Source organism: Erpetoichthys calabaricus, chromosome 10, assembly GCF_900747795.2.
Source record: "Erpetoichthys calabaricus chromosome 10, fErpCal1.3, whole genome shotgun sequence".
NCBI classification, from domain to species: domain Eukaryota; kingdom Metazoa; phylum Chordata; class Cladistia; order Polypteriformes; family Polypteridae; genus Erpetoichthys; species Erpetoichthys calabaricus.
This window is the reverse complement of record NC_041403.2, coordinates 152967431-152990701: the sequence shown is the minus strand read 5'-3', so window position 1 is coordinate 152990701 and position 23271 is coordinate 152967431. Positions and strand designations below refer to the sequence as shown.

At 39.4% G+C, this 23271-nt stretch overlaps 1 protein-coding gene across 1 annotated transcript in view; it reads right to left on the bottom strand.

Annotated features, from left to right (window-relative positions):
- Window positions 1-7210: 7210 nt before the first annotated feature.
- Window positions 7211-23271, bottom strand: part of nsfl1c (NSFL1 (p97) cofactor (p47)) — a 66187-nt gene continuing 50126 nt past the window's right edge. The window contains exons 5-9 of the mRNA XM_028812133.2: window positions 21793-21888; window positions 21607-21716; window positions 17233-17370; window positions 14150-14314; window positions 7211-8435 (exon numbers count right to left, since the gene is read on the bottom strand). Coding sequence (XP_028667966.1) covers window positions 8273-8435; window positions 14150-14314; window positions 17233-17370; window positions 21607-21716; window positions 21793-21888 — 672 coding nt within the window. The 3' untranslated portion in view covers window positions 7211-8272. The remainder of the gene's footprint in view (window positions 8436-14149; window positions 14315-17232; window positions 17371-21606; window positions 21717-21792; window positions 21889-23271) is intronic.

Sequence of the window (23271 nt, the reverse complement as noted above, 5' to 3'; positions counted from 1 at the left end):
GGTTCCTGAGCTATAGGGTTAGTTTGTGTCGGACCTTGTGTGTGTGTGTGTGTGTGTGAGTGTTTGTGCATATACAGTCATATGAAGAAGTTTGGGAAACCCTCTCAGCCTGCATAATAATTTACTTTCAACAAAAAAGATAACAGTGGTATGTCTTTCATTTCCTAGGAACATCCGAGTCCTGGGGTGTTTTCTGAACAAAGATTTTTAGTGAAGCAATATTTAGTTGTATGAAATTAAATCAAATGTGAAAAACACATTTGCACAAATGTGGGTCCCCTTGTAATTGTGCTGATTTGAATGCCTGTCACTGCTCAATGCTGATTACTTGTAACACCAAATTGGTTGGATGAGCTGGTTAAGCCTTGAACTTCATAGACAGGTGTGTCCAATCATGAGATATAAAGGTATTTAAGGTGGTCAATTGCAAGTTGTGCTTCCCTTTGACTCTCCTCTGAAGAGCGACAGCATGGGTCCTCAAAACAACTCTCAAAAGATCAGAAAACAAAGATTGTTCAGTCTCGTGGTTTAGGGGAAGGCTACAAAAAGCTCTCTCAGAGGTTTAAACTGTCAGTTTCAACTGTAAAGAATGGAATCAGGATATGGAAGGCCACAGGCACAGTTGCTGTTAAACCCAGCAGGTCTGGCAGGCCAAGAAAAATACAGAAGTGGCATATGGGCAGGATTGTGAGAATGGTTACAGACAACCCACATATCACCTCCAAAGACCTGCAAGAACATCTTGCTGCAGATGGTGTATCAGTACATCGTTCTACAATTCAGCGTAATTTGCACAAAGAACATCTGTATGGCAGGGTGATGAGAAAGAAGCCCTTTCTGCACTCACGCCACAAACAGAGTCGCTTGTTGTATGTAAATGCTCATTTAGACAAGCCAGATTCATTTTGGAACAAAGTGCTTTGGACAGATGAGACAAAAATGGAGTTATTTGGTCATAACAAAAAGCGCTTTGCATGGCGGAAGAAGAACACTGCATTCCAAGAAAAACACCTTCTACCTACTGTCAAATTGGGTGGAGGTTCCATCATGCTGTGGGGCTGTGTGGCTAGTTCACAGACTGGGGCCCTTGTTAAAGTCAAGGGTCAGATGAATTCAACCCAATATCAACAAATTCTTCAGGATAATGTTCAAGCATCAGTCACAAAGTTGAAGTTACGCAGGGGTTGGATATTCCAACAAGACAATGACCCAAAACTCAGTTCGAAATCTACAAAGGCATTCATGCAGAGGGAGAAGTACTCTACAGGGGATGAGTTATGAGGAAAGATTCAAAGAGCTGAGCCTTTACAGTTTAAGCAAAAGAAAATTAAGAGACTGAGGGAATTAGTCCAGTGGATCAAGGCTGTTATTATAAAATGAGTTTAGCAAGAACACGGGGGCACAATTGGAAACTTGAATAGCAAATTTCACACAAACATTAGGAAGTTTTTCTTTACACAGAGAACCACAGACAGGTGGAATAAGCTACCAGGTCGGGTGGTGCACAGTAGGATTTTGGGGACCTTCAAAACTTGACTTGATGTTATTTTGGAGGAATTAAGTGGATAGGACTGGTGAGCTTTGTTGGGCTGAACGGCCTGTTCTCGTCCAGATTGTTCTAATGAGGAAGTCACTTCACCTGCCTGTGCTCCATTTGGAAAAAAAAAAGAAGCATTGTAAGTCGTCTTGGATAAATGAATCAGTCCAGTAAGAAAATAATAATAATTGACATCATCTTGGCGAGTTGGTAGTGAAACCAGTTATTTAACATGACACGCACAGCGACTCACTCGGATAAAAATCAAATTCGTCTTTAGTCAAGGGGGTGGGCTCTGTGTGATTGAGAGCTGACAACAAATGAAAGCCAATCCAGAAGTTCAAAGCTTATAATGCAGCAACAAGGAGTAAGGAATACAGGGGCTTTGGATCTGACAAACAGAAGAGAAGCTCACCTGTCTGATTTCTCGTATTTTACACTCTGTAACAGAATGGAAAAGAAAAAAAAAAAAAAAACAAAACGGCAGAGATTACAACTGAACTCGCCATAGCCGTTAACTCTTTTTACCTTTCTACCAGCAGGTGAGATGAGAGGTGAAACGGATGCTTGGCAGTTAAGACCACAGCAAACATCCAGATTCTGAATTCACTGCACACAACACAGAACCGTCGAGAGGATGAGTCTACTCAAAGTGCACAAGCCATAGACAAGTCCTAAACGACAGACAGCAGTCAATTGGATCTTGACGCCTTTCAGATGTTGAGGAAAACCCGCATGGACAATATGGAGGCCACGACCTGAACCCAGATACCTGGATAGATGAAGCAGAACCATTAACAACTGTGCCATGGCTGCCATATTTAAAAGAGCCACCAGTTCACAATGAATTGCTGTAACACCTTGTGCTGGTTCATGTTACAAAAAATGATCAGCAGACAAGTCCTTACCCTTGAGCATAGGGCAGGAGCTATATACAGAGCATCCGGAAAGTATTCACAGCGCATCACTTTTTCCACATTTTGTTATCTTACAGCCTTATTCCAAAATGGATTAAATTCATTTTTTTCCTCAGAATTCTACACACAACACCCCATAATGACAACGTGAAAAAAGTTTACTTGAGGTTTTTGCAAATTTATTAAAAATAAAAAAACTGAGAAAGCAAATGTACATAAGTGTTCACAGCCTTTGCCATGAAGCTCAAAATTGAGCTCAGGTGCATCCTGTTTCCCCTGATCATCCTTGAGATGTTTCTGCACCTTAATTGGAGTCCACCTGTGGTAAATTCAGTTGACTGGACATGATTTGGAAAGGCACACACCTGTCTATATAAGGTCCCACAGTTGACAGTTCATGTCAGAGCACAAACCAAGCATGAAGTCAAAGGAATTGTCTGTAGACTTCCGAGACAGGATTGTCTCGAGGCACAAATCTGGGGAAGGTTACAGAAAAATTTCTACTGCTTTGAAGGTCCCAATGAGCACAGTGGCCTCCATCATCCATAAGTGGAAGAAGTTCGAAACCACCAGAACTCTTCCTAGAGCTGGCCGGCCATCTAAACTGAGCGATCAGGGGAGAAGGGCCTTAGTCAGGGAGGTGACCAAGAACCCGATGGTCACTCTGCCAGAGCTCCAGAGGTCCTCTGTGGAGAGAGGAGAACCTTCCAGAAGGACAACCATCTCTGCAGCAATCCACCAATCAGGCCTGTATGGTAGAGCGGCCAGATGGAAGCCACTCCTTAGTAAAAGGCACATGGCAGCCCGCCTGGAGTTTGCCAAAAGGCACCTGAAGGATTCTCAGACCATGAGAAAGAAAATTCTCTGGTCTGATGAGACAAAGATTGAACTCTTTGGTGTGAATGCCAGGCGTCACGTTTGGAGGAAACCAGGCACCGCTCATCACCAGGCCAATACCATCCCTACAGTGAAGCATGGTGGTGGCAGCATCATGCTATGGGGATGTTTTTTCAGCGGCAGGGACTGGGAGACTAGTCAGGATAAAGGGAAAGATGACTGCAGCAATGTACAGAGACATCCTGGATGAAAACCTGCTCCAGAGCGCTCTTGACCTCAGACTGGGGCGACGGTTCATCTTTCAGCAGGACAACGACCCTAAGCACACAGCCAAGATATCAAAGGAGTGGCTTCAGGACAACTCTGTGAATGTCCTTGAGTGGCCCAGCCAGAGCCCAGACTTGAATCCGATTGAACATCTCTGGAGAGATCTTAAAATGGCTGTGCACCAACGCTTCCCATCTAACCTGATGGAGCTTGAGAGGTGCTGCAAAGAGGAATGGGCGAAACTGGCCAAGGATAGGTGTGCCAAGCTTGTGGCATCATATTCAAAAACACTTGAGGCTGGAATTGCTGCCAAAGGTGCAACGACAAAGTATTGAGCAAAGGCTGTGAATACTTATGGACATGGGATTTCTCAGTTTTTTTATTTTTAATAAATTTGCAAAAACCTCAAGTAAACTTTTTTTCATGTTGTCGTTATGGGGTGTTGTGTGTAGAATTCTGAGGAAAAAAATGAATTTAATCTATTTTGGAATAAGGCTGTAACATAACAAAATGTGGAAAAAGTGATGCGCTATGAATACTTTCTGGATGCACTGTAAATAAAACTGGTTATTTCTATTATTACAGTCATACTGCAGATGACCAATGGAAAGAAAATGAAAGCTATTCAAATAAAAATGTTTTATTGTGACACAAAAATCAGATATGTGGTCTTTGCTGTCTATCTGTTATCCTTCCAGAAACTTCTAAAATACGACGGGACTTGTCATTGCTTCAGTTGTGGTTGTGACATACAGAAGACGGCAAGCCTGCAGTACAGGGTGTGCGGAAGCTCGACTGTTTCATGTTGACAAAGGGGTAATGCCGTAACGTTTCCTTTGTGTATTAACACATTTATATGGAACAAACCGTTAGAAGTTCTACACAATAACAGAGAAGTGTGGGAACGATAGGATGATGACAAGGTCTCAGCGCTCCCAGCATGCCACTCAATGAATCTGCCGTAAGATGGCTGATCTGTCTTTCACTCAAGCTTTAGGTAATAAACCCCACCACCCCATTAACACACACACACCTCTCACAGCAACTTGTTCAAAATCAAAACCCATCTCACATACTTAGAGTTAAGAATGTTCGTTAAGGAGCATATTTTAACTACAAAAATCCTTGTTAAATTAAAACTAGACCATAGTATTTGAAAAGAAAGTATTTATATACATACATTCTATATATTATTTAAGGGAGAGAAAGACAATTAATGTGCAAAACCAAAGAAATGACGCGGTTCAACTCACTCAGCAAGAACAAAGAGAAATCCAAACTCCCAAGACAATATCTGAGGAGCTCTTTACTGTTTAACCAATCAAATTAAAGTATCACAACCTCCAAAGCCGCAACCGAGTATGAATGAAAACACCGATTCTTTTAGATCTCCAGTAATCCAGGGCTTGTGGTTGGGGTATATTTTGATTTATTTGACAGGGATTATGGCATCCTTGCAGAATTTCATATACAGGGTGAGCCAAAAAGAAAAACGTTTATTCTACAAAAACGCTACAAGATCAAATAAATTTCATTACAATTACAAGAAAGGTTTTTTTTTCCCCCCTACTGTGTTTTAAAAATGAATGATGTCTTCAAGGTGGTGGCCATCATTAGCGATACACTCTTCAAGATGATTTCTGAAGGCTCACATGACTTGTTCGGCCATTTCAAGGGGAACTGGGGCGATTTTGTGGTGTCAGTGTGTGAATACCTTTGACCTGAGAGAGCCACCACAAGAAGAAATTGCACAGAGGGAGATCAGGAGAACGTGAAGGCCACCCAACATTACCGCGCAAGGAGATCAGCTTCCTTAGAAACATCTCCCGCAAAACTTGCATGGATCTCCGTGCCATATGAGATCTCGCTCCATCCTGTTGAAACCAGAAATCCAGCCCATCCATTTCTTCCAGTGGGGGCTGCAAAAAGTTCCCTAGCATTTCAATGTAACGTTCTGAAGTGACGGTGATCGTTGCTCCCCACTCCTTAAAAAAGTAAGGGCCTACAATGCCAAATTCTGCAACGGCGCACCAAACTGTAACACACTACTAACTGTGCAAGGGTCTCTGATGAAGTTCACAAGGGTGTCAGCCCAATAGCGAAAGTTTGGCTTATTTACACAAACATTCAAATGGAAATGTGTCTCGTCGCTACTCGTGACGATGGTATCTCGAACGTTTTGCAGAATGTTCGCGCACAACTCTCTACGGCTCTCCCAGTGAGTTCCTACCATCATTTAGTATGGATGGAAATTAAGGTCCTCATGCAAAATCAAATACATGTTGGAAATGCCTAAGGCAGCAGCATGTTTGCGCGCTGAACATCTAGAAAGCTGCAAAATTGATGCCCTTAAAGCTTAGATGTTTTCAGGTGTTCGTACAGTCCGAGGACAGCCAGGAGATTTTCTGTTCAATGTTGTACCCGTCTGTCTAAATTTAGCCACCCACTGAAGAATTGTTTTCCGATTTGGGATATCACCGTTAGGAGGAATGTTGAAGTGTGTTTGGAATGCGCGTTGCATAGTGATGATGGATTTATTGTTTTTGAAGAACACTTCAACAGCGAAAGCATGGTGTGCACTGGACCTTTGCATGTTGCTGACTGAAAACTACAAGGGATTGCCTATCAAAGGACCCCCACCCCAACCCACTTGGCCACCTCCTCTACCTCACGCAATGACCTTGAGAAATGTGGTCATCAACATCTGCACAGACTCCTCATCCCAAACTTGTGTGCGTTATAAAGACTGCTTTACAGACTAGAATAAGATGGACACAGTTATGATCTGATGAACCCAGTGGGGAGTTTTGCTCTCGATTCATAAGCACCGATAATGTTCCCATTGCACTGATCAAGCGTTCCATTGTGAAGAGTTGAGCAAGTGACGTAATGGTAAAAACTAGAGGGTTTTGTTCAGTGACGCCGATTAAAATAATCCAAAATAAAATTCGGCGAGCCGTGAGACAGCGACTGAAACTTCTGTATCACACTGGCGATGGCACTAGTGGCTTCGCTTATTGCTATCCTCAGGTGAAGAACATTCACAATCATGATGAAAATTTGCGGAAATGGTGTGGGCAAATAACCGGGGGGGCAGACAAACATACAGAAGTTCTACATCCATCGTGCACACTATTTTGCTAACCATCCCCGATTTACACCATTATTTACTTATATAAAGACAGATGTACACGCCGTGTGACTTACCGGGAATGGCTGAGTGTCTAGCCAAATGAACTGGTGCATCAAATCCATCGAATGTTTGGTGGTCATCTGAATCATTTTCTTCAGCCAGGTTTCTGTAAAAGCCATAATACATGCAATCTCTGTTCTCGGCCTGAAAGCACACACATACTCAAAGTTCATCCACTTTGTTTCGAAGAGACTGAACAATCAATAAGAGTTGGTCAGGTAGGCCGAATTCCTCACAGTTTGTTTCAGTCTTTTTTCAAAGCTTCACATTTTTTGTTCTTTTCTGGTTACACAGTTATTATAACACATTACTGTACTGAATCAGTCCTACGATACATCGTGAAATTGGGCAGAAGATGCGTGAGTTCATGCGAGCTCAACTGAAACAGGTACTCCCTGCTATACTCAATCTGATTAGGTGGAGTTGCCTAAAGTCGGATGAAAATAAATCCAAAGAATAAACGTTCTCAATTTGTTTATTTCCCTGCAACACCATCCAAGTCATAATTAACTCCTAGAAAATAGGAAAGGACAGACAAACATTAAAGGAAGAGAAATGCAACAAAATTGAACAAAACATGGGGTGAGAAAATCCTGCTGTTGGTCATTACGAGCGCAGCACCCTGAATAAGTGACGACAGATGATGTAGATGAAAATCGTTACACTATAACTGGCCTAATAGTCTCTATACAATTTCACAATTTGTATCTAGCAATAGCCCACAATTTCTGGGGCAAAAAAAAAAAAAACTTTATTTAATTTGCCAATTTATGAGCTAAATCATCATTTTTATATTACACACAACTGTTAAGACTTCACTTCTAATTAAGTCAGTTGAGTTCAAACAGGTCACCAGTATTCAGGCATGTCAATACATTTTTGCACAGGTATATTCCAATGACTGCATAATGTATAAAAAATCTTAAAGCAAATCAGTCTTTCTTTTTTTTAATTTCTCAAGATATCAGAACTGCATGAATGTCAAAATTAGGCAATCATTTTGGTCTAAGAAAGATGGTGACTTTACATTTTACCACGTAGTTTAATTGTGAGGCATAGGGGAAAAATGTACACAAACCAATGCAATTTGAAAAAATAGACTTTCAGCAGATGAACGTGTGTGTGTGTGTGTGTGTGTGTGTGTGAGCTTACTTACACTAGCTTATTTCTTCAAATTAATATTTTCAGTAATTATTTTCCTTAATTCTGTTGCTTGGTTAAGTTTGTACACTTAAAATTATTATTACTAAACAGATTAGGCATTTGGTTTAAACAGTTTACTCAATACAAATCAATTACACGCTGAAGTAGTTGTCCGCAGGTCTGAACTTGGCATAGGAAGCAAGTACTCCAAAGAACTAAGATTCTCTACGGCTACTCGAAGAACCCAAAATGTAAGTTTCTTTAAAAATATTTATTATTATTCTCCTCTTCCAGAGTTCCACCCAAACTTGCAAAATGTTCAAAAGCTTGAAGTCCAACAGGAAACAACCTGGCAATATTTACATGGGCAGCAGGGCACTATTTAAATCGTTGTACAATGACGGCGTTGAGAAGATTGGCTTCTTTCAAGGTCAGATTCTCATCGGTTAACTCTTTGTTAGGAAAGGTGGTCATCATCACAAATTCAACAGCTGCCATAGCAGGACGAGCTCCGACAATGAACTGGCGTATATCCTGAATTCTGAAACATACACACAAAGACCACCAATGAGTCCTGAGCCACACTTAACAACATGTAAACAATTTCAATATTGTACACAACAGTTTTATAAACTGAAAATGACTCCGGTAGGTAGGTGACTCTGACTTATATTTACAATATGTTAAATACATAAAAATAGTCACTAGGTATACAGTGCCACTTCCAAACGGTATCATCCTAAGTACCACCAAGTTAACATCCCAAATAAGCCCAAAGGAAGTAAATGGCAAATGTCATGGATTGACATCCTGTACAAAAATTATAACAAAGAAAACAGTTGAACAATAAACAGCATGGTCCTGCACAGGCCAGAATAAACAAAAGCGGCACCTTCTAAAGTGTCAGTGAAGTCTCTGCAGGGGTCTACAAATGGTCAGCAACCAATACACATCTGTTTATCTATTAGGGAGTACAGTGGAACCTCGGGTCACAACCGTAATTCGTTCCAAAACTCTGGTCGAAACCCGATTTGGTCATGACCCAAACTAATTTTCCCCATAGGACTGTACGTAAATACAATTAATCCGTTCCGAACTGTATGTAAATATATATATTTTTAAAGATTTTTAAGCACAAAAATAGTTAATTATACCAGAGAATGCACAGTGTAATAGTAAACTAAATGTAAAAACATTGAATAACACTGAGAAAACCTTGAACAACAGAGAAAACTAACATTGCAATAGTTCACGCTAGACCCTTACGAACCACTCACTGTAAACACTTTTTTTTTTTTTTTTAATGAGTTTTAACCACAGGGAAAAAAATGAAAATTTGAAAAATCCTTAATTTATACATAAACAACCAAGAAAACTAACCTTGCATCAGTCGAGTTCTGGCATGAAGGAAGTGAGGAGGAAGAACTAGCCACTCGTAGAAGGATAGTTTTGCAGCAAATCGCCATGAATCTTCCTGGCTTTCTCGCATAACATTGCCTCACTTATGCTATCCCCTGCAAATTGCTTCTCGTTCAACCACACTAGCAACAGTTTTTCCACCTCTTCCAGCACTTGAGGCCTCTGCTTGGTTAACACTATAACTCCTTTTGCAACATCAGCTGCTTTAATAGCTTCTTTCTGCTTTGGAATAGTCGAAATCTTAGATTTTGACTTCTTGTACTCGGCGGCAAGATCAGTAACACGAACGCCACGCTTCATACTTTTCAATAATTTCTTTAATTCGATTTCAATTTTCTTCTAACCTTTCTTCTCACCAACACTACTAATCTTCACTTGCTTAGAGGCCATGGTTAATTGCAAAATTAATGCAAAAGCACATGAAATAAAGCACAAAGAGTTCACAGTGAAAGCTCGCATGTCTGACCGAGAACAATGTACAGGGAGAGACTGAACACGTGCGTAAATCACCAGCGCGTATGAACCGGAAGGGAAATGAAATAGAGCACAAAGAGTTCTCAGCGAATGCACAGGGAGAGACTGAACACGTGCGGAAATCATTGGCACGTACAAACCGGAAGGGAAACTGGCTTGTTCGTCACCCGAGTGTGTGGTCGTGAACAGATGCAAAAGTTTGGCAAACTTTTTGGTCGTAACCCGATCTGTACGTGTTCTGTGACGTTCGTGACCCGAGGTTCCACTGTACTTACATACTACATGTGTCTACACCATCAACATTTTTTATTTTCTACTTTCCATGTAAATTTCTCTGATGATTGTCATCATGGCTATGTGATTTTCTTGAATGAATATCAACAGATACTGTGAGAGCCAATCTTAGAAAGTTAATGTTTGATGTTAAATTCATATAGTGTTTGCTTAATTTCTGTCGAATATTATTTTCTTATAGCTGCCTAGAATATGGTATAGCCTTTAACCCCCTGTAAGAGGTCATGAGATCGAACTTTCTTTGCTCTATCTGTAGAACAGAGTGTTAATTAAACCAGTGAGGAAACAGTCTTGCTGCTTGCATGAACTATTAGATATGTTTTCAAATAGCATACAGTTTTCTGATCGTGTTTAACTTGCTTAACGTGCCTCAAGTACAACTGTATGACCAAACTTAGAGAAATGAAACAAGAAAAAAGCCTTAAACAGATTTTTTCTTTTCTTTTTTTCGTTTTTTCTCTATTTTTGTGGGAACTGTTTTGCCTTGAAATTTTACTAAAACTTTTAAAACGAAGACACATTGTCTGTGGAATTACTTGAAACATGCGTCGTCACACTGTAGCTAGAATCATCCTATGAAGTGAACTAAAAGCTGCAGAGCTTTAATAATTTTAGATAAACACAGCTACAGATGCATCTCATTAGGATGTGAGAAGTGGCGCACAGGGGCAGATTTCAAAATATTTCTTTCCTCTCATTACTTATATTTTTTGTGATAATGTAATCCATAATTTCTATATGACCTTAAAAATATCACTTTTCAACGGTAAGTCAGTAAAATTTAAAGAGAATATCAGCTTACATATTCAAAGAGATCACGGTTGAATTAGAGATGAAAAATAATGTCATGCTAACATACTGTAATGTAATGTTAATTGTAAGAGTTTTGTTAGAAATATATTGCATGTTTGTATTTTTTACCCAAAATAAAATTAACCTTTTTCTTTTAATTATAATTGAGCCGGCATACCATAAAGACCAAGTTTTAAATTGGCAATATACTTTACAGGACACCTCACATGGTCTCTAAAATGGACACACTTGCATAATGTTTATTAAAGTTAGGATTTAAACTTTAAAAAAGTCTGAATTAGGAAAACCACCCTAATTTGGGGTATTCAGAAGAAATATAATGATTTACTTCACGAGGTAGAACTACTTAATCAACAAGAATAGTTGTGTCAGATATTTAAAATATTAAAATGTCTGCTTCAGTTTATAAGATTGTAAAAGACATTTGTCATCTTCACCCTCTGATACAGGCCCATAGCATAGGATCAAAAATACCATCATATTCAAAATCACTGACCTTGAGTAGACTAAAACCTCACCCACCCCATATGCTTATGACTGAAAGCTGAAATATTTACCCTTCTGAGAGTGCGTTTCAGAAGGCTAGGACTCCCAGTAAATCAAATGTCAAAATTATACTCATGATCATCAAACTCAAAATAGCATAAAATGACAACCCATAAGCCTGTGTTACCAGGTCCCATTTTTGTGAATAGTGATAACTTTTACCTTTCGTATTCCATGAGGAGGTGAAGCCCTGGGGTTGACTGATATGGCAATGCACAAGTTCAGATCCTTCTGATCATTTTAGCTGAAGACACCAATTGGTTTATTATTTATCATAAGGGTGTAGTTTCCTACACAAAACATGGTCCAAAAAGGGCTTACAAATCACTCTTTTCGGTCACCGTATATGCTCCAATAAACTCCGAGTCTCTTATTGTCGCCGGTCTCTAATAAGCACTGGGCTTCAGACAGGATAGTAGCCGGTCTCTAACAGTAGCCGTGTCTTTGATATTTCCCTACTAGCGTACATTGTAAGCGTCTGTATCTTTACAGACGTGTGTAATACATGCGCATGTCAGCACGTTGCATATATAAGGAATACGGATATACCGGTTTCTAAAACTGCTTCATTTTCAAATGAAATGATTCAGGAATCTTTCAAAAACTGTGGCATCACCAATTCTACCGACGGCAGTGAGTATTAAATAATTCATTGCCTCAAAGAAAATCAGCCGTGTTTTGAAGGAAGAGAGAAAATGTTGGTGGCAAGAATTCAAAGCGTTGTGACAAACCTGGAAGAAGAGGAAGACGATAGTGAACTGGACAACAACGAAGCCGTCACTGCGGATTCCGACGACGAATAGCAGCGAAAGGTACAGAAAGACAATTCCATTTATCTTTTAACCCTTTAACCGCCAACTCCCTAAATATTCCCCACGCCAGGCGAAATCTGAACAATTTTCGTTTTTTTTACTTTTTTACATTTTTTTTACATTTTTTACGTTTATTCAAGCAGTATTGACCACTAAATGTTGTGCAAGTTGCCAGTGTATACACGAAATCTATAAATGTAACCTGAATTCTCAGCTAAGCAAAACATCTTGATACCAAACCGTGCCCTTTTCAATGGTAGATACTGTCGAAACTGTAAGCGGCCCTTCCACGACAATAAACTTTCATCAACTGCAACTGACGGTCCTGGCATGTAGGGCAACTGAAATGCTTCAAATAAATGATCAATCAAAGGACGTAGCTTGAACAAGTGGTCGCGGTTTGGATCTTTCTTATCTGGCTCGTTTCTGTTGTCATTCAAATGAAAGAATTTCAGCAGCAAAGAGAATCGGTTACGTGTCATGACAGCTGCAAAAATAGGTGTTGCATACATAGGATCTGTAGACCAGTACATCTCAATATCTGGTTTTCTGATTATTCCCATCAACATCAAAATCCCAATGAATTTTTTCATTTCGTTTTCATCAGTGTCAAACCAAGCACGAACACGGGAATGTGGAGGTAAATTGGGATTTTTCTCAATAAACTGTGCTGCATACAGATTTGTCTGATGAACAAAATGTCTGATCAAATCAGGTGACACAAACAGCTCATAAAACTGCTCAGCAGTGTAATTGTTTACATCAACAATAAAGCCACACGTTCCCTCAAACGAATGCAGAAAAGGTAGTTCACCACGGGCAGCAGCCCAGCTGACATGCTGGGGATACACCCACTCAGCGCCGTCATCCGATGCCTCTTCATTCACAGTATCATGCAGCGCACGTTGCTGCTCATCACTGTCACTAAAATCTTCTTCAGAACTGCTACAATCACGATCAGAACTGTCCAAAATCGCCTGCAAAGCCTCACTTGAAGTCAGTTTACGTTTCGCCATATTCACAGCTGTTACATGCGAATCACGTCACATGACCGGCCAAAACAACCACAGACTTATCGAAATACAACGTAGTAATAATACCCACGCCAAACCGTCAGTTATACTACTTGCCAGGCATTCATATAACCACAGGCAAATGTGCCGGATAATTCCGGCAGAATGGCATTAGCAATAAAACAACGGTGCCGGATATATCCGGCAGAGGGCGGTTAAGGGGTTAACAGTCTTATGCAGCATGTGAAATTCAAATAAAGTAGATGTTTGTAATATTAGCCGATATTTTTGTGTACCTACCTGTACCGACACGTGTGAAAAAATATTGCGTTCTGAAGGTTTTTGTTAATAATGGCCGGTCTCTAATAGCAGCTGGTCTCTATTAAGGGCCGGGAGTCAAGGCTATTTTTGCAAATAAACGCCGGGGGACTCTAATGGAGCATATACGGTATACAAAACCAAAAATAGGGAGGGACCCCAAAAAACTTGGCACTCTACATAACCAGGCATCAAGACAAGTCAAACGCTGCATTATATGGGGGTTTTCTTGTATTGGTAAATCAGGAGACACCAGACCAAAAAACAAAAAAGGAAGAAAAATCACTCTCCCATTTTCTAATATCGTTCAATTACAATGTTGTGGAAAACAGGGCCACTAACCATGCTACAAAGTGACCTTATCATTAATCAACCTAATGGTCATTTTTTAGATGTAGGAGAAAAGCAGAGTACGGTGAGAACATACATGAACTTTGTCAAAATGTGCAAACTGTTCACAGGCACTGATCAAGCCAGGGTTCAGGTCCCTGGGGCCTCAAGCCAGCAAGCACCTGAGATAAAAAATATATTTACAAAAGCAGTAACTACTTGTTTCCTTTCCTCACCTGTGGGAGTGGTTGAACTTCTGGACGAGACGCCCTCCGTCTGCTAGTCTGATTTGGATGTTGGTGGTGGGCTCTGAATCGCTGAGTATTATTGATGAGCTGGCTCTAGCTTCATTATCAGCCTGCTGCGCCCCAGAAACTGAACCTATTACCTGTGGAGTGGCACTGAAAGCACAAAATACTAAGTATCAATGTAGAGAGAAAGGTCATTTTTATATTATACAAGACCACTTCGATTACTTACATTTCAAACCATCTGAGATGGGTATCAGAGCGAGTAGTGGTTATGAGGGAAATCAGGAAAGTAAAGGGTGTTTACAGTAATTGCTACGCCATATTCATGTAGAAAAATAAACGGGTATCAAGAATGGATAAAGCATGTAGTAACCTTAATTTTTAAAATGAAAACACCCATCAAACACAAACTAATTGAATGCATGTGGCAAAATAACAGTATCAACTAATACAACACATTGTTTGCAAAACAAACAGCATAGTTCTAAAGAAATTAACAATCTTTCACCACTTCCTTGAATGTAGCGAAAAGTCAAGCAAAATGACACCTTTTACTGGCTAACTAAAAAGATTACAATATGCAAGCTTTCGAGGCAACTCAGGCCCCTTCTTGCCTGTGTGGAGCAGAGGGGTAAATCAAGGAAAAATGTGTCTTTGTCCCAATAATTATGGAGGGCAATGCATGCAAATGGATACAAATGTTTATAATTAAGTACTTTAAAAAAAAAAAACAAAAAAAAAAAACAAACTTGTACATCTGAGACTGATATGCTGATATCTGAAAGCTATCCAAGAGACAGCAGCTGATTTCATCTGCATGTGCAGGGAATGCTTCAGATGAGCATTTGAATTAAACAAAATGCAAACATGGGTGACTGCTAGCCAAGCAAAACAAAATATTTTTAACAAAATGCAGAAAGCTGTAGTAAGAACTTTACATCCTCTTAGGCAATTTTATCTTTATGTTTATCTTATCAAAGAATATAAAACAAAAACAGATTTAACTTTTGTCCAAATCAAAAGTTTGAAACAAGCATTTCAGCAGCAGGAGAGCAAACAGGTAATTTGGGCTTCCAACTGTGTAAAACAATGCCTTCTTAGTGTTCCTACTTACTGACAAGGAGTTGAATCAAAATCTGACAGTAAACATTTTAAAAAAATGTATGCTAACTGCACTGCCTGACATTCACATTAATGGCTGCATCAAAATTTTGAACTTGAGCAACTGAAAAATGTCCTTGCTTCTACATGGAAGACACCAGACCTGATTATACTAAACTAGCTGTGTAAGCCCGTGTTGTAAAAAGCCCGGGGTCCTAAAAACTATTGAAATGGTCAGGAAAAAATTGAAATGTAGATGTCAGGTAATTAGGAACTAATCTGGGTATCTCCCTCCTAGGTTTCATTTTGCCAACGTGCTTGCCTCGCTTGTGTATTAGCGGTGGAAGGAAAAGTAAAAGGGATACCCTTTTGCCGATGTGCTCGTCTCGCTTGCATAAGAGTTTCTCTCTTTTCTCTGAGGTTTTACTTTGGCAACAGAGTTGCTTTCTTCTTCCAGCTCGTTAACTTGTCGGCTCGCTGAGCTTCACGCTGTAGTTGCCTCACACTTCTGGGCCGGACATACAGACAGACTTCCATGCATAGACATTTAGTTTTCTGTTTCCTCGAAGGTGGAGCCCTTACCCCCGACTCCACCTCTCACTTCCGGGCTGGACAGACACACGCACTTCCACGTGTAGACGTTTATATATAAGATAACTGGCTACATCTTATAATTTGATTCTTTTGGAGTTGCCTACATTATGAATCATCCTGTAACTCCATTAATGACAGATTCTTTTAATTCCAAACAAACTCTTTATAAACACAAACTTTTGATAAAGTTGTTTCTTTCACAGGATGTAGTGAGTGTAGTCAGTTGGCACTGCTGCGGTCCACTTTACTTAATATATCTTATTAATGTGAACACTTAAGAGTGCTAACAGTGATCAAAACATAAAGAGCTAAACAATGTCAAGGATAAACAAAATTACCAAAGGAGGGTCACAGGCACCCAGGCTTTAGAATGATCGGTCTTCTGCCATAAGGGATGCTTCTTTTGTCTCAGCATGCAAAACAATGAAGACCTGATAGTTCAGGTCTAATAAAGAAAGGAAAGCTACTTGTTTATTTGTAGCAAATATGACCAGCGGATGTTCTTGGTATTCTGCTATAGCAATTGGTGCTACTACCATATTTATGTGAATTTCCCCTTGGGATTAAGAAAGAAAGAAAGAAAGAAAGAAAGAAAGATTCTATCTATCTATCTATCTATCTATCTATCTATCTATCTATCTATCTATCTATCTATCTATCTATCTATCTATCTATCTATCTATCTATCTATCTATCTATCTATCTATCTATCTATCTATCTATCTATCTATCCAGCTGCACTTACTCACCAAGTAACAAGACATTACTGACACAACAGCAGACTTATATATTCTAACAAACAGACTTTAGTATGCGAATGCCTTGACATATGGAGCTGTCTAGTTGGCCTACCAAGTCAATATTTGTTTATTTCCATTAGGAACACCGTTAAGTTGTTCAACTGGCCATTTTTTAGATGTATTTTTTATGTGACTTCTATTATTTGTAATGAATCTTTTTAGTTCTCTTTATTGCTTTTTATTTATCTAGATATCTAGATGTATGTGCTTAAAACATTTCATATTTATTTATGTTCTTGTGCTTTATAATATTTTTACATCTTTATGTGTGCTCTTTGCCTGCTTTATTGAAAAGTGCTACAGAAAAATAAAGTGAAATACAATTTGTGCTGAACTGCCTTAATTTCAAGAGTAAACTAATATAAATGTGCTTCAAATGTAAGAGAAAAACAAATCTATCAAAAAACACTGCGCAGGATGAGAACATGAAAACTCTTCACGGCCCAAGACGCCTTAGTTGCAGACAACAGCACTAACCACAGCACTACCACACCATCCTCACATAAATATAAATGCAAACAGATCTTGGTAAATAGTCGAGTATGCAATTCATTCACCAGATACCATACCTACCTTCCTAGTTTTTGGCCCTCCCCTGCAAAAGCCTTAAAAGCAATTTTGGGTTTGGAAAACTCTTCATCTCTGTGATCCTCCATGTCCAGATTAACTTGGCCACCGCGTGATAATCTCCTCAATTCTGCAGGAATCTCTCTGAAAGCAGCATGTACAAAACAGGTGTGTTCGTTTCTTTTCATGCTTAAAGGACACTCTTTACTTAAACATTTCTGTCAGCTAATTTAAACATTGACAGAGCACAACATCCAAAGCTCTTCACATGTACACAACCATGCAACTGTTTCCCAGAGATGCAATTTTTTAACTGGAGTATAGGAAGAATGACTACTCCAATAAACAAAGGCTGGGAGGCAGCCATTTACTGTCAAGAATAACTTCTTAGCCATTCCCCAGTAGTATCTCCCCAGCATTCAGTAACAATTAATTGCAACAGTGTACTTGGAGGGATACAAAAAAAGAAAACTTATTTTGCTTTTATTAAATCATGATCCTGTACCCCAAAACTTTGCGAAATTGGTATTGCTTTACAGTCAGGGCAAATGGAAACTGTACAAAAGGTTTTTTTAAGAAAGGACCTCAATTCAAAAATGAGTGTGGTGTGTATGTGTATACATGTTGTGAGACACTATCATGATGGCACAGATCTTGAAGACACCTGTGTTAGGATCCAATGGCCACTAAGGGATACAATAGCCCATACCACCTATATAGATGTGTATGTGTGTATGATGTGTATATATATATCCATCCATTGTCTCCCGCTTATCCGAGGTCGGGTCGCGGGGGCAGCAGCTAGAGTAGAGATGATTATATATATATATATATATATATATATATATATATATATATATATATACATATATATACATATACAGTGGACCCTTGACTTACGAACTCAATTCGTTCGCGAGGGCTGGTTGTAACTCAAATTGGTTGTAAGTCAAGACTATTTTTCCCATAAGAAATAATGGAAATACCCATAATGCGTTCCGAACCTCCCTCTGCAACACTTACTTAACCTTTTCATAATAAAAAAAGGGTTGTATAATGTGCATAATTTACCAAAACACCAATAATTTTTCTAATGTACTAACCAAAAAGTAATAAAAAGTGCCTAGCCTACCAGAAACAACAATTTCATACTGTACTCACCATTTAATTTGACATCTTTGGGCTGCAGGAAGGGATGAGGATGATAATGAAACTGAAGGCTTTTTAAAGGCTTTCTTTAACTTGCGCTCAGGCATTTGCAATCATTTCAATAGCTTCTTTTGCGTTAATTTTAATCTCCTCCTGCCTACAAGTTATTCTGACGAGAATTTTTCTCAGCATTTCCTTGCGATGATACAAGGAACTGTTTCTGAACTCTTCTGAGACCCCCCCACTCCCCACTCAATGGGAACGACATGCTGAAGTGCGTCCTGAAGCGCGATTGCCGCGACTGTGGAAGCTTGCTTGTCCATTGCCGGGCAGGGATATCACATGCATGTCACCCATTGATATCTTTTCTGTTTGCTTTGTCTGAGAGACTCAGCACAGCTTTAAGCCGGCTTTTGCCCCAGCAACAGATAAACAGTCTTCCATACGGAGTTTGGACTTTGGCATGTCTTCTAGTTGGGGGAGGTCCCAAGAGAGTTTACAAACCTGACATTTTATTGAATGAGTGCCGCATTAATAGGAATGTTTCTGTTTGTTTACAATCGCGCAAGCGGATACACGTGACCGCAATCAGGTCGTAACATAAGATGTTGGTCGTAAATCAAAATAAAAATTTTGGTCGTAAATCAAGTTGTTCGCATGTCAAGCCGGTCGTATATCAAGGGTCGACTGTATATATATATATATATATATATATATATATATATATATATATATATATATATATATATATATATATACACACATACATACATACATAAATACGCTTGGAAGGGCACCTATGGGTACTTAAACTTAGCAGAAGCAATGCTTCACAGAACACTGAGGGTTCAAGCAAGCCAACAGTTATCAGGGATGCTTCACTTTCTTCTAATAGCAGTGTTGACATTTTGTGGTTAATGGAGCACAATGAGATGATGATATTTCAAATAGCAGTAGTAGACCCAATAACCAAACACTGTGCAAAAATCAGACTGATGGCGTGACTGCACAGAATTGTGCTTAATATTTCAAAATGCATGTTTCTTCACCTACTTATAATACAATTTTATCATGTTGTCTATATTGATTACTGTCTACAGTGCTATTTAACACTATTATTTCACAGAGATCTCAAGGCATGGAGCCTTGGGCTTCTACTTCCCCAATGTTAACTAGTCCTGCAAGTGGTCAACATCATTGGCACCTTTGCACTTTATGTACGTAATGTACAAAATCTTGAGAAAAAAATTAGAAACATACTAACTTTATATCTCCATAATGTTTTAATAGAATGTTCATAGTTATACAACTAAAAAAAAAAAAAAAAGATATTCATACTACAGTACTTAAATGTAAAAATTTCTAAGAGAAAAACAAAATTATGACCAGGTCAGGATTACTGGTACCCTTCATTAATATTTGATTGCACAACCCTTGACAATGATGGCAGCCTTCAAGTGTTTCTTGTAGCCATCTACAAGTTTCTTACATCTGTCTGTTGGCCATTACTCCCACTCTCCAACTGCAATTTGTTCCAGCTCACGAATGTTTTCAGGATTCCTTTTCTCAATTGCAGATTTCAGCTATTTCCAAAAGTTGTCAACTGGACTGTAATCAAGACTCATTGCAGTTTAAAGCTGTCCATTTATGCCCCTTTACCCATTCTTTTGTAGCCTTGTATGTTTTGGGTCCATTACCTTCGGCCCAGAGTTAGCTTTCTGACAATATCTCTCTATTATATAAAAAAAATCCTGGGATGAGACAAGACTTTTTTTAGCCTGGGATGAGACATGACTTTTTCAGAGAGATAATTTCATGTCCTGCAAGATGAGACTTTGTACCAAGAGATTTAACCACACCCGGGGCCGGAAATAAAAGACAAAGAGTAGATGACAAAGTAGAACGTTGTAAAGAGGTTCAAAAACGTTGGCGTGATACACATGCAAAGCACATACACATGCAATGAATACTAAAATTCGAAAGTCTCAAAAAAATGATAGTAAAGATGGCATTAGCGCAAACAAACAAATTATTACTCGGTGAAATAACAGAACAGCGAAAAGCGATCAAATATATAGACATAGGTGATATGACAGAAGCAGGTAAATATTGTTCAGATTTAAACTTTAAGTCGGAGACTTGTAGATTGTCCAATTCATGATGCCATCAGGGAAAAGTAGTGTTTCTTCCTAATGAAGAGGCGTATCTGCGAGAATTAAAAGATTTGTTGTTTGGTGAAAGTGAAATCCGCATACGCGAGCGGCACAGACACAAAGGCCGGGGGGTTGGCAAACGAAGCCCCCTAGTTTATCACATTTAGCTCCAAAATACCTTGATAATCCTCTAACTTCACAATCCTTTAAAAATGTTCAAGGCCTTCAATTCCTGAGGTAGTGAAACAACTACACAACATATTTAACTGTTGGAAGGATTTTTGTTTTCTTATAAGCTTAATTTCTTGTCCTATAAACATATTGTTGGTCTGTATTGCCATAGAGCTCCATTTTGGTTTCATAAGTCCCCACAACATTTTACCAGGATTACAGTCTTTCAAGGTGAAATTTGGTCAAAGATCAGGCATGCCATTTAAGTCCTATATAAAATACTGGATTTACCTGCCATTTACATTCTCTTTCATTGAATTTCATTCAATTCATCAAATAAAATAACCCTGATTAGACACTGATGGTTAATCTACATTACGAAAATATGTCGGTGCCCTTGCAAAAGCCTCAGTAAATTTAATTTGATTAATGTATTTTACTGACATTGCCAGGAACATATTCTGAATAATACACTGTTACAAGCAAGAGAAACCGCTTTTATATTTTTAAAATTGGGTACCCTTATTCCACCAAGTAAATACTGGAATCCCATTACTAGAAATAACATTAATAAAAATATCTTGAGATAGCAGCTGGATATCAGTTTTTTAAATTAGCTTGACTTTTCAGACTTATTTTAGCCAGTATAATTTCAGATGCTATATGATAATTAACATTTTAAAACAGCTTCCAGAGTTATCTTTGGGGATATAAAGTGACTAAAAGCAGTGTTACGAGAATGATATACCAAAAGCTGTAAACAGTTGTACACGTGCATGCACACACACACAACCTTACTGGTATATTAGTTCATTAAAGGAATTTAAGGAAAGGAACTCAAGCTGTGCAACTAATTAAAATCACATTAACGTTGCTTTCAAGGAGACTTTGAACATCTTTGTCTTACCCCCTCCTGATGGATTCTAGGAACTGAGCATTTTCTGGGTCAGAGTAACTCCTGAGCTCTCCTTCATCTAAACTGAATCCAGATTTCCACAGTTTTAATACCACATGAACCTGTCAACAGAAAAAAAAAAAATTCTACGGTTGTCCAATTTACTCAAAACGCTTCATGCTAGAAATATCTACATACATCTTGTGATGAATTTGAAGACCTCCTCTCTCCAGCTACGTAGGCAGACTGCTCCTCTGGTGCTGCACCAAGACGATAACCACCACCAGCAAAAGGCTATTAAGGATGAAAGAGTGTTGCTTAACAAGCTGGATTTTGACAACCTTTCAAATATTTCAGAAATACAGTAAACAATGTGCTGACAACATAATCCTTGGTCCTATTACATACATTATAAATCCAATAATTAATAAATCCAAAACCAAATAAAGCGAAATTATTCATTAATCAAAATAAAATGCTACTCTTACATTCCTACCTTATTTATGTAATACATCAATGGCACCTGTTTATATATTGCAGTGTGTGTTGTGTGTATGTGTGGGCCAAAATCATAATGCATTTTCATTGGATGTATTTTTGTGTTTTAATTATAATGCATTTGTAATTAATAAACAGAAGCAGACTAAAAATGTGGCGGCCTGACTTGGAGAGGATGCAATGAATATACAGTGTCTCCCTCAAATGATACAACTAGAGTCCTGCCAATTTCCAATGTTTACTTAGTTTAAAAACTCTGCTACAGCCTGAAAAAGAACTATATAACACTCCATCTTATGGGTCACAAGTAAGCCCGCGATTCGCTAGCGAATCGGAAATCCTAGAATGGCAATCAGTTTCTGTTCCATCTGATATGTGGATGGATGACATATCATGGAGGGCGGATGCGTCTGAGGAAATGTCATTTAATCCAATAGGCATATCTGTACTAAAGCGGTTTCGTTTTTTGGGGACGTGGGTCTGTTGCCTTCACTGACACCAACTGCTTGAACAGGTTGTGTTGTTTGGGGGCCACCTACTGACTCTGGGAAGCCGCTGCGTCTGACTGTGGGGCAAGCGCCACAGTGCAATATGCGCCTCGGTGGGAAGCCGCTGCGTGAAGACATATCATGGAGGGTATATGCGGTGGTGTGGGCAGTCGGGTCCGGGCAGCCGTACAACCTGGCGTGCACGCCTTACCTCAGGTGTAGTTCACAGGTTGTAGTCTCGTTTCTGTGTTTTCTTTGGTTTGAGCCGTGACTCCTTTCGCAAGCACGTTGTAGGCGCACATGTTGTCACAGTTGGTTTAAGCCGTGACTCCTTTCGCAAGCGTGTTGTAGGCGCGCACGTTGTCACAGCATGGACCTTTGGTTTGAGCCGTGACTCCTTTCGCAAGCGCGTTGTAGGCGCACGCGTTGTCACAGTTGGTTTGAGCCGTGACTCCTTTTGCAAGCACGTTGTAGGCGCGCGCATTGTCACAGCATGGACCTTTGGTTTGAGCCGTGACTCCTTTCGCAAGCACGTTGTAGGCACGTGCGTTGTCACAGTTGGTGTGTGCCGTGACTCCTTTCGCAAGCGCGTTGTAGGCGCGCGCGTTGTCACAGCATGGACCTTTGGGGTTTCCGAACATCCGGTGAGCCCTGCGCCCATCCGGTTTACAACCTTCAGTTAGTAATATGG